A 14,688-nucleotide genomic window follows, 5' to 3' on the forward strand; every position below is an offset into this window, starting at 1 on the left:
TGGGTGGCTCAGTCGGCTAGACATCCGACTTCAGCTCAGGTCATGATCTCATGGTCTGTGAGTTCGAGCCCCGTGTCAGGCTCCGTGCTGACAGCTCGGAGCTTGGAGTCTGGAACCTGCTTCGGATTCTGTGTGTGTGTGTGTGTGTGTCTGTGTCTGTGTGTGTCTGTGTGTCTGTGTGTGTGTCTGTGTGTGTGTGTGTGCCTGTCCCTACCCCCACTCATGCTCTGTCTCTCAAAAATAAATTAACATTAAAAAAAAAAAGAAAGAAAAAGAAAAAGTCCAAGAAATTTAAAGGCTAAGGTAACTAGGGCAAGCATAATTTCAATTTTAAAACAAAACAAAACAAAAAACTCTAAGACAATTATATATCAAAATGTGGCTTAAAAATGGAGGGTGAAAAAATTCCTCATAATCAGTGTTGGTGAAAGCACCTGGTTCTTTCATAATATAGTAACAGTCGTTTTGAAGAGCAAAGGAGCATTTTCAATATGTAAAATGTATATACCATTTCACTTCCAAGAAGTTATGCTTGAAAAAAATATATAGGTATAGCTTTTCTAGCAGCATCAATTTGTAACATCGAAAACATAAATGCCTAAAAGTCTACCAATAGGGGGCTGGAAGAGGGAATTATAGTACATCCACGCAAATTTAAGACCTGCACAGTTAGTGGAAAGAATAAAAGTCACTGTACTCATAGGGAAAAGTACTAAAGTTACGCGGTTAACTGAAGAAAGCAGTTCCAGAGTAACACATGCAACACGGCATTGCATGTGGACCCTTCCTGGACGGAGGGTAAGCCAGCGTGAACCAAATAAACACACCCGAAACGACCATAGTGATTAAATATGGGTTTGTAATGAAGGAGAACAGATGGTGTTCATTTCCTACATTATACATTTCTGTGTTTCATTTTTTAATGTTAAGAATGTTTACTTTTAAAATCAGAAAATAAAGGTTTTGAGTGTACAGTTTTAACAGGAGAAAGAAAAATTTGTCTTGTTAGGAAGATATTTTTGAAATGCAAAGCTCTGTATCTCTCCAGTACATAACTACCCAGATTAGCCCAAATCCCCACCAAAACATAACTGTTCACTAGATTCCAGGCACCTCAGTTAGATGATTTAGGAGCATTCAGGATTTCAAGGCATGTACATATCACATGAAGACACAAGTTCAACGATACGAACATTCTAGAAGTTGCATTTAAAAGGAAAACACAGCCAGAAAACTCACAAAAATGTAAAATAAAAATCAAACAATTGGTCAAATAAATTATTTTCTGTTGTTATTTGTTGTATTTCTACAAGGGGAAGAACTTGTAACTTTTAAACTTTAGCCCAAAAGACGTTTCTCCCATATGAGGAAAAGAATATTTGAGTTTCAAGACATATTTGTTTTCATAGGACTTGAAACCCAAAGAAAAACATACCTTCTAAGAGCATTTCTGGAATGTCTGCTTGATATCTAGGTCCCACTCTGATTTCACCTTTGTCAGCTAATAGTGTTTTCACTGAAGGGTCGTAGACCAATGAGTAGAAAAAGGTATCCTAAGAAAAAATGACAGAAAATATCTAGGTAAGCTCAACTCCTTCTACTTTTTATAAAGCAATGAGGCCAATGTCATGATAATGAAATCATAAAACTTCAGAGAGTATATAAAATTTCCTTTTGGTGAATAAATTCATGAATCTTGAAGAAGAGAACAATGTTAGGGTCATCATGTAAAACAGTGTAAAATTACATCAAGCAAAAACAAATAGCATACAATAAAGGTAGATTATAAAGTTTTGTTGTTTTAGTCTAAAAGAAAACCAATGAACTGCTCTAAAACAGATTCTGAGCTAGCAAAGCTAAGCTCTAAGTCAAAGGTAAGACACCTGAATCAAGCAATCATTTAAATCTCTAAAGCCCACACCAAACAACGAGGACACAAGGCGCCCTTACTTCTGGAGTGTCCACCCACATTTCATCAACATACTCAAATGGATACACATTTCACATTAAAGTTTAGAAGAGCTGAGCTTACATACAGTTTCCTAATTAAAATGTCACATTGCATTATTTCATGGAGCATCTATTAATTCCATTTCTGCAGTTCTCCTTTGAATCCTGAAACATTCATATTTATATATAAATAGCCACATAAACGTAACTACCTACCACCACCGGCACACCCACCAACTTTCCAAGGTTCTTTAAAACGCAAAAAGGCCCTAGTTACTGAGTCTAATGGATAAAATGACCAGGCTACCAGGCCTTTGTTGAATTCTGCATCACTACTGGAGGTCTTAAAAGGTCTTGTCCCTGCTTCCTGCTAGGATTCTGAGGGTTATCTACTATACAACTCTCTGCAATATATGCTGGAGGGGTCTGCTCCTACCATCAGCACTTTACCAAGACCGTGCCGAGCAAGCTACAAATAAGAGATAATCTACCAGATTGTAAAGCTTTCTCCTTACAGACTGTGATAAAGGGAAAGGAGAAAAACAGACAAGGCGATACCATCCATTCAGAATTCTTCTGCATGGGTCATGGTCAGAAGAAAAGACTAAAGAATCAAACACAACAATATGACAATTTATGCATATAAAAAAAAGTCTACCTGGGGAAAAGAAAAAAAATCTGCAGAATATATAAACCAACCTGCTCAATAGGCTGATGGAGGATGATCAATACGTAATCAGAATTGTTTGTTTTGTAAGACAGGAGAAACAAAGAATGTTACTAGGGTGACTGACGCTGCTGCCGTTGGCACAGTAAGGGCTTTCAAGGTACACATACTTCTGGTCACTTTTATTGTGTAAAACATGTTAGTATAGTATTCTAGAAAAATGGGATTTTGCCATACTATACAGTAGAATAAAATGAAATTATTACTTAGGGCCACAGAAGTTGCTTAAGACTCCTTAAATTTACATGTGCCAATATGGGAAATCGCTTAAAATGTAAAGGTAATGTTAATTTTTCTAAAAGGAAAACATTGTGATTAGAAAGTTGTCCTTTAAGGGGTGCCTGGGTGGCTCAGTTGGTTAAGCATCGACTTTTGATCTCAGCTCAGGTCTTGATCTCAGGTTCCTGAGTTCAGCAAAAATACCACGTTTTTAAAAAAATTACAGCGTCTTAACAGCCAAATACACCAGTAAAATAAACTGAAACATACTCATGTTTCCTCCTTTTATTCCTGCTTCTATGAACTAATGGTAACATCTGAGCATTCTCTTTATCCATATTATTTTCCACATGTTGACTGACAACAAACACTATTACCTTCTTTTCTAAATTTCACAAGAGTAAGTTATAAAGACTATCAACCTTTTTTCTGCCTTGAACATTTACCTCCTCTTAGTTTTCTCTGTTCAATTTTCTAACATACAGTAGTTCCACATGTCTGCATCAATCCTTTCAGGGACAACACTTTTAAGTATAATAAAAATTTTGGGGGGGGGGGGGCGCCTGGGTGGCTCAGTCGGTTAAGCGTCCGACTTTGGCTCAGGTCATGATCTCACAGTCCGTGGGTTCGAGCCCCGCGTTGGGCTCTGTGCTGACAGCTCAGAGCCTGGAGCCTGCTTCCGATTCTGTGTCTCCCTCTCTCTCTGCCCCTTCCCCGCTCATGCTCTGTCTCTCAAAAATAAATATTGAAAAAAAATTAAAAAAAAATTTTTTTTGAATATATCCCTTTAATTCTTTAAACACACACATACATACATACATACATACATACATACATACATAAAGATTTGGGAAAACAAAAACATCATGCAACTATAAAGGTTAAATCTTAAAATGTCAACAGTAAAAATTTTCTCATTGTGGAATATTCTGTTTACAGGAATTTCCTCCTTCTAATGAAGTATATGCTCTCACCCAACTTGTGAAAATATGTTTAAAATGTTTCTTGTTGAAGTTCACAGAAGGAAACACTTGTAGTTGACAAAGTTTATGGAGATTCTAGGAAAGAAAGCAGACCACCAGTGCTAGGATCTCATCTGGAAAAAGCCTAAAATAAAAACTCTTTATTTAAACAACAACAAAAACAAAAAACAGGGAGGAGGATTGAGTACACAAAAGTCACTTCTTTCATAAAGCCAAAAATATTTCTACTGCTACCAACTACATCATCATACCTTATAAAGCCTTTCATTACCAGCTTAAAAAAGACGGCACAGAAGTTTTTGCCAACTCTTCTCTCAGTTAACCAGAAAAATAAAATTATCTAAAAGTATTCTGGTCATTACACTTTTATATAATGCTGCTCTCCCGATGCAATAGTTTGGTACAAGAAGAAATACATTTAAAGGTATGGGCTTCATGTGAAATCAAGGGGGAAAAAAAACATAAAATAAGCGCAATTGTGAATTACCTCTTTATCAAGATATGACAATACTGACTCTGTCTCATTCAGAAGGGCAACACTGCATTTTCCCCTGTTGAAAAAGGGAAAAAGTGAATGAATGTCAGAAAGGCCACCTCACCTTCACATCGATGACATATACAAAGTCAGGAATATTCAGAATGTAAAGTTACTATTAAGAAACTAGATGGCAGTTACAAATATACGTAAATGTATACACTTAGACTCGCTTTACAATCCTGGTGTTGTAGACATAAAAAATAAGACTGTTTTTGTAGGCATTTACTGCGAGGCTAACCTGTGGAAGGAACTGTTGTTAGGCAGTAAATTTTATGACATAAAACACTTCACGGGTATTTTCTAATTATTACAGAAAAAAAAGGAGTACAATGAAACCTTCGTATTAAAAGTGAGTTTCTGAATCTATAAAAAGTTAATATGAGGTGATTTTATACAAGGAGTCTTTAGACAAAGACTTCACCATGCAAACCAGTACCTAAATAATCTTCGGATTTTTTAAGTGGCCACTGCATATGAGGACCTAAAAATAATATACATTCATCAGGATTAACTAGCTTACCTTTATCGACCTTGCTCTAAAGCCTAGTTAAAATTTAAATACACTGCTATAAAGTAGGGGGCAAAATAAAGATCTACAGATTCAAAGACCTTGAAGTCTGATGGCATTTACCTTTGATCACAGCCCTCGGTGTGAGTTTGAAAACGAATGTCTATTAAAAAAAACAAAAAACAGTCTTGTCCAGACTTGAGAAAAACTGAAGTTATCCAAGTAGAGGCATTTATTACAAATACGTTTTCAATTATCCTATCTTGAAAAATTCTGTAGACCTACAAATTTAACAGGAGAAATTTGGTAGACAATTCAAGTTACAGATAATTGGTTAGGACTCACAAAATATTGTTTAAATGCCATAATGTTATTTGATTTTGTAAACAAAAGTCACTTCTTGCTCCCCACAAAAAAACAAGCAAAAACAAATCGTCACATATACATTGAATGGGAAGCTAAAAGAGCAGGCTGTTGGAACACCAGAGTGAAAAACAATTCAAAGAAAAAGATTACCAAAAGCAAAATAAAATGTAAAAAACACTAACACAAAGGTCAAAAATTACAGGTTACCGAACATTTTCCAAATGTATATTCCTTAAATTTAAAAAAGTTTAACCCTCATAAAAACATCTTTTTCTGGTAATCATCTATAGTTAATATAACTTCAAAAGACTTCTGAGAACATGTGTTATTTCCATATTATCTTCTCAAATCTCTAAGTTAGCGAGAGTTATAAGGGTTTTTGGTTTTTCTAGTATATTTTATTCATGCAAATTACTGAAGCAGAAAAATTAACATTACTTCGGAGCATATAACAGCACTCACAGTCAACAATTACCTGACATGCTCGCGGAAAGGACAGAATAACGAGCAGGGAAATTGCTCCGCTGAGGTTTGCACATCTACAGCTGTCACAGAAGAACTTCTGTGACCTGTGTGTGTGCTCCTAACACATGCAATGTGCATAAGTGGGTTTCCAAAAATAGGTTTCGTCTAGGTTTTTTTTTGCCTCTGCAACAGCTGACAAAGCAGTATTTCTAACATTTAATACTTAATTACCTAGAAGAAATAAAATCTTGTTTTTTTTTAAAGTTCTCTAAAGCCACTTTTTTTTTTTAAGTGCAGAGGAGCAAAAGCTGAATGTCATCTTAATAGATACCACTTTCTTCAACAGTCACTTGAATTTCAAGGGTTAACAGACACTGAAAATTTACACAAACAATACAGCCTACTTAAGAGTTTCTTCCATACAGTCTGAAATGACAAGAGGATTTAAACTGAATCATCAAACCACTATTTTCATATTTATATTAGGAGATAAGAAAACACTGGTTATGTACTCTTTTAGAGATACAACACGACTGCAAAATTAAGAGGATACCCAGCCAATCTAAAATACAAGTTATTTGGGTTAATGTAGCTTTTATGCAAAGATGAAAAAAATAATGCATGATTTTTCATCTGTAAGTTTTCTTTACCGCAGCTATGTATTTTTCTCCCAAATTAAAAATGAAAATCTGAGGGGCACCCGGGTGGCTCAGTGGGTTAAGCATCTGACTTCGGCTCAGGTCATGATCTTGTAGTTCATGTCTCATAGTTTGAGACCCACCTCAGGCTCTGTGCCAACAGCTCAGAGCCCGGAGCCTTCTTTATGAGTCTGTGGGTCTCCCTCGCTCTCTGCCCCTCCCCTGCTCACGCTCAGTCTCTTTCTCTCAAAAATAAACATTAAAAAAATTTTTAAAAGGAAAATGAAAATCTGACACTTAAAATATTCAAATACATATACTAACAGCTAACAAAGCAGGAAGTTGAGTCAGAATTATTTTATGAAGTAAATATGAATATGTAATTAACAGATGTACTACCACGCCAAGAGTTGTTGATAAAAGTAGTTTAAAAAGAGATGTAAAGAGCTGTCTTCCTTTATGCTGAACAAATCTTGGCTCACAGAAAAAGAAATAGGATGAATTTTAAGCTAACCCCAAACTAAAGGAACTATTATCAAATAATGAATATAGATAACCCAACTGATTTATGCTGAATCTCAAGCAATGACCCTAAATGTGCTCTTCCACCATACTTTAGTCCGTAAAGAACAAAGATACCCAAACATGATGATATAAATATAAAACACATCAAAGACCTTAATACGAAGAAAAATCACTCCAGGCCTGTATAATTATTTATGTTGCTTTTCTACAAGCAACTATATACAGTAACACAGAATTTTTCACTGAAAAAGGTTTTAAAAACATACTCTGTTTGCTTCAGAAACTGGGCAGGGTGTTGGGACAGAGAGACATGTGAATAAATAATTATGACACAACGCAATCCTGTGTTTAATGGCAGGTTCTGATCAGCCTATCTGCTTAACAGGATGTTCAGTATACTCCCACAGATTCAAAAACCACATGTAAAAGGTGCACCCAGGTTACAGATTTATTTAAAGATGCTACCTGTTTGTATACATGAAAGAAGAAGTTTAAATTAGCATCCATTTCCCCAGTGCCCAAAGGCTTTCGGTTCCATACCACTCCAGCTTGTAGAATAATGGTGCAGGACCACCAGGGTCCCTGCTTAGGAAAATGAAAATTTCTTAGTGTCACACCAGATTTATTGAAGCTGAACATCTTGGGGAGGGATCGAGAAATCCTCGTGGTTAGGAAGAATCACCAGGTGATCCTTAGTCAGATTTACTGAATCCAAAGATCTCAGGGAGGGATCAAGGAATCTACATGGAAAAGCAAGCATCACCCAGTGATTGTTAGGCATAATGAACTTGAAAAACCCCTACTACAGATGCAGAGTCTGACTAAACTTTCCTTGTTCAATGAAAGACAATAGTTTTTCATGATAGAAAGGCATTTTCTCAATGGCCTTATGAGTCTTACAGTTGTTCTGGATTCTGAACATTTTCTCATATTGAAAACAATGCTAAGTTCTGTGATTGGAAATTCAGCGAATAGACAGTTTTAAACAGTATTTAATCCAAATTTTTAAAAAATGAAGTTCAAAGATCCAAAATGCTTTCAGAAAATGATATTTCACAACAGCAATACTGTAAAATAGGACAAAAGGAGATTCAAAATTCTGAATGAAAGGATTCCCAAATCAAAATTTAATGCCTAAAAAAATCAGCAGCTAAGTGTAGAAAACATTTTCAAGATAAGCAAGGACTAAGAATTTTTTACATTTTAGAAGACTAATTGAAAGGAAAGGCAAAAGGGGCACCTGGCTGTCTCAGTCAGTAGAGCATGTGATTCTTGGTATCAGAGTCATGAGTTCAAGTCCCACATTGGGTATATATCTTACTAAAAAAATAAAGAAGGAAAACAAAGGCAGAACAATTATTAAGTCCAAGGAAAACAAAAGGCTGTACAAGAAAGAATATGTGGGGAATCCTTACATGTTCATAAAACACAATGACTGATTATTAAGTTAAAGAAAAATTGTGATATATTGGAAACATGAGGGAAAGGAAATAGAGAAGAGAAAGGATAAATTTCTACAATTGAAAAAGTAAGAGTAAGCAGTGTAAGAGAGGTATAAATGCAGGAAAATGACTATGCTGGGGGAACTCTGCTTATGACTGCTTTGGATATTATTACACAGCTATATACATATGTTTGATTTTTAAAAATACAATTTAGGGGTGCCTGGATGCTCACTCAGTAAAGCGTCCGACTTTGGCTCAGGTAATGATCTCGAGGTTTGTGGGCTCCAGCCCTGTGTCAGGCACACTGCTGTTGGTGTAGAGCCTGCTTTGGATCCTCTGTCCACCCCCCCCCACCCCCCCCACCCCCGCCCCGTACCGTCCCGGTCTCTCTCTGCCCCCACCCCTGCTTGCACTCTCTCTCTCAAAAATGAATAAACATTTTAAAAACTCTAACATAAATCTTAAAAAAAAAAAAAACTATTTAAATTTAAAGTAACAGGGGGGATCCTAATTAGATGAAGTGCATAAATTTGTATAAATAATATATATACCAAGGAAGCAAAGATTATTTACCATGACTCTATATTAGGTTTTCTAAACCTTGGCACTATTTTTTTTAATGTTTATTTATTTGTTTTGAGACAGAGAGAGAGAGAACGAGCATGCACACACAGGGGAGGCGCAGAGAACCCCAAGCAGGGAGCCAGATCCATGAGACTATGACCTGAGCTGCAAAGAGTCAGATGCTTAACCAAACGAGCCATGCAGGCGTCCCTCAACCTTGGCATTATTAACACATGAAGCCAGGTAATTCTTTGCTGGGGGGGACTGTCCCATGCACGTACGGTGTTAGCAGCATCACTGGCCTCTGCCAACTGGATAACAGTAGCTCCCCCACACGTAGCTGAGACAACCAAATCTTCCCAGACTTTAATGAATGGTCCCCAGGAGACAAAACTGTCCCTTGTTGAGAATCACTGGTCTGCATTATAGAACTGATGAACCATGGGCTAACTATATCTTAATAACAAACACATAATGACTGTGTCATAGAAGTGATATAAGTGAAAGAATATGATTTTATGGATCTTTATAAAAAGAAGGACAAAAACAGAGAAAGAAATCTGGAATCCTTCAAATACTTCTATTTAAAGACACATTTTCTAATACTTCTTTAACAGATGTTAAGAAATAAAAACTAAAGAAGGCCAAAAACAAAAACAAAGATGATTCTGCAAAGAAAAGTGACACGTAGTGTTTTGAAAAATTCTATTCTGTCTGTGGTACGTAGAGAATGCCAAAGCAACAAAGCTTTGGCATGATTCTGGAGATTTGATAACAAATATGAAACAAACTACAAAAAAGGAATTCAAGGGTGAAAAAATCCTTCTCTTGGTGCCACTTTTCCCTTTTATAGCTAGGACAAAGTGGAATGTCCAAAAGAAGGCAGTAGTTATTAGGAAGATCCTCTTCCCTGGGACAGGATGACAAACTGTTTTGATTACAAAGGCCCTTCCACAGCCATGCAGGATAACATGTAAAATATATGCTTTTCTGCACTGGGACTCTGGTGGGAGAAAGAAACACTTCAATCCACAGAGGATAAAATGATCCTTTCAAAGTAAAGATTTTACCATACAAAGACAACATTCAAGAGAAAGTGTGCTAAACACATGGGCTTTAAAATGTTAAATTGTGGGGCGACTTAGTCGGTGAAGCTTCTGACTTCCGCTCAGGTCCGGCATTGGGCTCTGTGCTGACAGCTCAGAGCCTGGAGCCTGCTTCGGATTCCGTGTCTCCCTCTCTCTCTGCCCCTCCACCTCCCCCCCCCCCCCCCAATAAATACACATTAAAAAGAATGTTAAACTGTGATATGATTTTTCTCTTCACTGTGTTTTTTTTTCTCACATCCTTCCACTAAGCAATCCTATGAGTTTACGCACACTAATTAACTTCCTTATGTTAGTTTCTTAAGCAACACTACTTGTAGTCTTCAATAGCATCATTTTCGCTAATTCAAATTGTTTACAAATAGCAATAAAATTGCAAAAAATCTAACATCTTAAAATACTGGCATAATAAAATGTACAGGAAGAAAACTGCCTTATTAGGAATTTTTTTAGATTCTGAATGAGTTCCTTTAACATTAATAGCTAAACTGAAAAGAGTCTGCTAATTCAAGTGGAGTGCTATTTCATTATATAGTTAAAAGTTAGCAGGTACTTGGGTGGCTCAGTTGTTAAGCATCTGACTTCGGCTGAGGTCATGATCTCACAGTTCGCGAGCTCAAGTCCCACAGAGAGTGAGCTGGAGCCCGCTTCAGGTAAAAAACGAGACCCACTTCTCTCTTCTCTCTCCCCCTTTCCCTTTCTCTCTCTCTCTCAGAAGAAAAAATAAATAAATAAAAAGAAATTAAAAATAAAAGTTAGCATTACTATTTTTCAATAAACATAAGTCTTTTAAAAATTGTTTTCTCGGGGTGCCTGGGTGGCTCAGTTAAGCATCCTACTCAAGTCAAGTTCTCGCAGTTGGTGCTCGTGAATTTAAGTCACTAAATTTAAGGCTCTCTGCAGTCAGCTTCAGATCCTCTGTGAACCTCTCTCTCTGCCCCTCCCCTGTTTGCTCTATCTCAAAAACAAATAAACATTTAAAAATAATTGTTTTCTCAAGTTGCCTGGCTGGCTTAGTCAGTAAAGCATGTGGGATCATGAGTTCAAACCGACATCAGGTGTAGAGCTTACTTAAAAAAATTTGCGGGGAGGGGGGGAGCACCTGGGTGGCCCAGTTGATTAAGCATCACACTTCTGATGAGGTCATGATCTCACAGTTCACGAGTTCAAGCCCTGCATCGGGCTCTGTGCTGACAACTCAGAGCCTGGAGCCTGATTCATATTCTGTGTCTCCTTATCTCTCAAAAATAAATTAACACTGAAAAAAATTTTTTTTTAATTTGAAAGAGAGAATGAGCAACAGAGGGACAGAGCGAGAGGGGGAGAGAGAATCCCAAGCAGGCTCCATGCTCAGTGCAGAACCCAACACGGGGCTTAAACCTGTGACCATGGGTTCATGACCTGAGCTGACATCAAAAGTTGGACACTCAACCAACTGAGCCACACAGTCACCCCCACAAAAAATTTTTAATTGTTTTCTGGGAATATGACAAAAAAGGCCTCAACAGACCTAAATTTACAAATTACAAATCCTTTTACTTGAATCTCCCTGTTTTGATCAACACAGAAATATGAGGGGTGCCTGGGTGGCTCAGTCGGCTAAGCGGCCGACTTCGGCTCAGGTCATGATCTCGCGGTCAGTGAGTTCGAGCCCCGCGTTGGGCTCTGTGCTGACAGCTCAGAGCCTGGAGCCTGCTTCCGATTCTGTGTCTCCCTCTCTCTGACCCTCCCCCGTACATACTCTGTCCTCTCTCTGTCTCAAAAATAAATAAACGTTAAAAAAAAAAATTAAAAAAAAAGAAATATGAATGAATACAAAATCCAGAAAATATAATTAGGAGATGTTCATCTATTTTACTTGATATGACTTATTTTGTACATCTTCACCCAATCATGCACATGTGAAGGGACCTATGCCCAAGTTTATTCTTTGCAGTATTATTTTAACAGCAAAAAGCTAAAATGAACCAAGTATCTATTAATTAGGATTAAATAAATTAGACATATGAAACAACTATAGAAAAGATGAAGCAGATCCTTATTATCTGATACGGAATTATGCCCAAGATATTTCATTTAAAAAGCACAATGTATAGGGCACCTGGGTGGCTTAGTCGTTAAGCATCTGACTTAGGCTCAGGTCATGACCTCTCCGTTTGTGAGTTCGAGTCCAACATTGGGGCAAGAGCCCAGCTTCGGGTAAGCTTGAGGCCCGAATCCGGTGAGCATGAGACCCGTTTCAAGTGAGCCCTACTTCTCTCTCCTCTCTATCCCTCTGCCCCTCACTCAGTTGCAAGCCTCTCTCCCTCTCTCTCTCTCTCTCTCTCTCTCTCTCTCCCCCTCTGAAAAAAAAAGCACAATGTAGAAAGCAAGATGGAGTCACTCAAGATAAACAGTGACTTATGTCAAGCAGTGACACAAGCAGCCAAGGGTGTTACAGCTAAGACCAGATATCACTGAAACCACCACAGACTGATGGCATCCAAAACTGATAACCAGAGCAAAGCCAAGAGAGTCTGGAAGAACTAAGAGTGATAACAAGAAGAAACCTGCAAAGGCCCAAGACTGACTAAACTGTGTTTTCCTAATGTTTATTTATTATATTTTAGAAAGAGAGAGAGAGAGAGAGAGAGAGAGAGCGCAAGTGGAGGAGGGGCACAGAGGGAGACAGAGGATCCCAAGCAGGCTCTCTGCTATCAGCCAGATGTGGGGGCTCGAAATCCTGAACTGAGAAATCACGACCTGAGCTGAAGTCAGAGGCTTAATGGACTGAACCACCCAGGTGCCCAACTAAAACTCTTTAAAAAGGAAGGACTTCGCAGCAAGCTGTCAGACTCTGCAGATGCTGAGCCTTCCAAGATCTGACCACATTAAAAAGGCAACTCCCGAAGGCTATGCCTGACTGATCTGTGACCATAACAGAGATGCTCCACTGGTTGAATGAACATAATACACAGTAAGCACCAAGAGCTGACCTGGATGGGACCGAGGCCTGATCTCAACTACACACTCACAGACTGACTTTGCATTTGGTTCGTTAACTTCTTATCCCTAACTGTATCTTGCTTGCTGTGTGACTTCGTATTGTGCTTTGCTCTGTGTGCCCTGTACTAAGGCAAGTTGAACACATAGTGAAATGTCATTGAGTTTGGAATCCTAAACCTGCTTTACAATTGTGTTTACCTTGCCGTGACTGAATAAAGCTGCACTATGGAAAGACACGACTCATACAGGAGTCATTATAGCATTCTCACAATTACATAACATCACAATTTATTCCATGATTTACTACAGACATAAACATACACACTTCTTTGCTTCTATATGCATGAATTGTTTCTGGAAGCATATGTAAGATTCTAGAAACAGTGATGGGCTAGGGGACTGTATAGGAGTGAGACACTTTATTGTGTACCCCAGATTTTGATTTTGAACCATGTCAATATATCACATATCCCTCCTCAATGTTTAAACTTTGAATATATTTTTTATTATTTAAAAAAAAAATTAACATTTATTTTTGAAAGACAGAGACAGAGCACTAAGTAGGAGAGGGGCAGAGAGAGGGAGACACAGAATCTGCAGCAGGCTCCAGGCTCTGAGCTGTCAGCAGAGAGCCTGATGCGGGGCTTGAACCCACAAACGTGAAATCATGACCTGAGATGAAGTTGGACGCTTAACTGACTAAGTCACCCAGACGTCCCTCGTTATGATTTTTTAAATGCGTATTTTGAGAGAAAGAGAAAGGGGGAGAGGGAGAGAGAGAGAGAGAGAGAGAGAGAGAGAGAGAGAGAGAGAGAGACACCCAAGCAGGCTCCATGCTCAGCACAGAGCCTGACATACGGCTCAATCTCATGACCATGAGATCATGACCTGAGCCAAAATCAACGGTCTGATGTCTAACTGACTGAGCCACCCAGGTGCCCCACGTTTTTCATTACGATTAAGTGTATGCTTTAATCTCCATCACATATTTCCCTCATTCTCCTACCCACCTCTCCTATGGTACCCATCAGTTTGTTGTCTATAGTTAAGAGTCTGTTTGTCAGTTTCTCTCTCTCTTTTTTTTTTTTGCTTGTTTTGTTCCTTAAATTCCACCTATGAGTGAGATGATGTATGGTATTTGTCTTTCTCTGACTGACTTATTTCATTTAGCATTATATTCTCTAGCTCTATCCATGTTGCTGCAAATGGCAAGGTTTCATTCTTTTTTATGGCTGATTCATATTCAAGTGTGTGTGTGTGTGTGTGTGTGTGTGTGTGTGTGTGTGTGACATCTTTTTTTATCCATTCATCTATCAGTGGACACTTCAGATGCTTCCAGTTTGGTTATTGTAAATAATGCTGTGGTGCGTCTAAGTGGCTCAGTCAGTTGAGTGTCCGTCCAACTCGGATTTCAGCTAAGGTTGTGCAATCAAGCCCCATATCATGCTCCACACTGAGCAGGGAGCCTGCTTAATATTCTCTCCCTCTCTCTCTCTCTCTCTGCCCTTCTCCCCCACTCTCTCTCTTTCTAAAATAATAACAACAATAATAATGCTGCAATAAACAAAGGAGTGCACATATCCCTTTGAATTAATTTTTTTTTTTTGTATTTTTGGGAAAATGCCCAGTAGTGAGATTACTAGATCATAGTGTAATTCTATTTTTAATT

The 14,688-nt window shown here is 38.1% G+C and overlaps 1 protein-coding gene across 11 annotated transcripts in view; it reads right to left on the minus strand.

Annotated features, from left to right (window-relative positions):
- MTA3 (metastasis associated 1 family member 3) overlaps positions 1–14,688 on the minus strand; it is a 222,919-nt gene that overhangs the window by 90,704 nt on the left and 117,527 nt on the right. For all 11 annotated transcript variants that reach the window (XR_006200862.1, XM_042933139.1, XM_042933135.1 and 8 more), the window contains exons 5-6: positions 4,367–4,430; positions 1,436–1,553 (exon numbers count right to left, since the gene is read on the minus strand). Coding sequence is in view for 10 of the 11 variants with exons in the window: in XM_042933139.1 (XP_042789073.1) it covers positions 1,436–1,553; positions 4,367–4,430 (182 nt within the window). In the remaining variant the exon portion in view is untranslated. The remainder of the gene's footprint in view (positions 1–1,435; positions 1,554–4,366; positions 4,431–14,688) is intronic.

This window comes from Panthera leo, chromosome A3 (genome assembly GCF_018350215.1).
Source record: "Panthera leo isolate Ple1 chromosome A3, P.leo_Ple1_pat1.1, whole genome shotgun sequence".
In the NCBI taxonomy this organism is placed as follows: Eukaryota; Metazoa; Chordata; class Mammalia; order Carnivora; family Felidae; genus Panthera; species Panthera leo.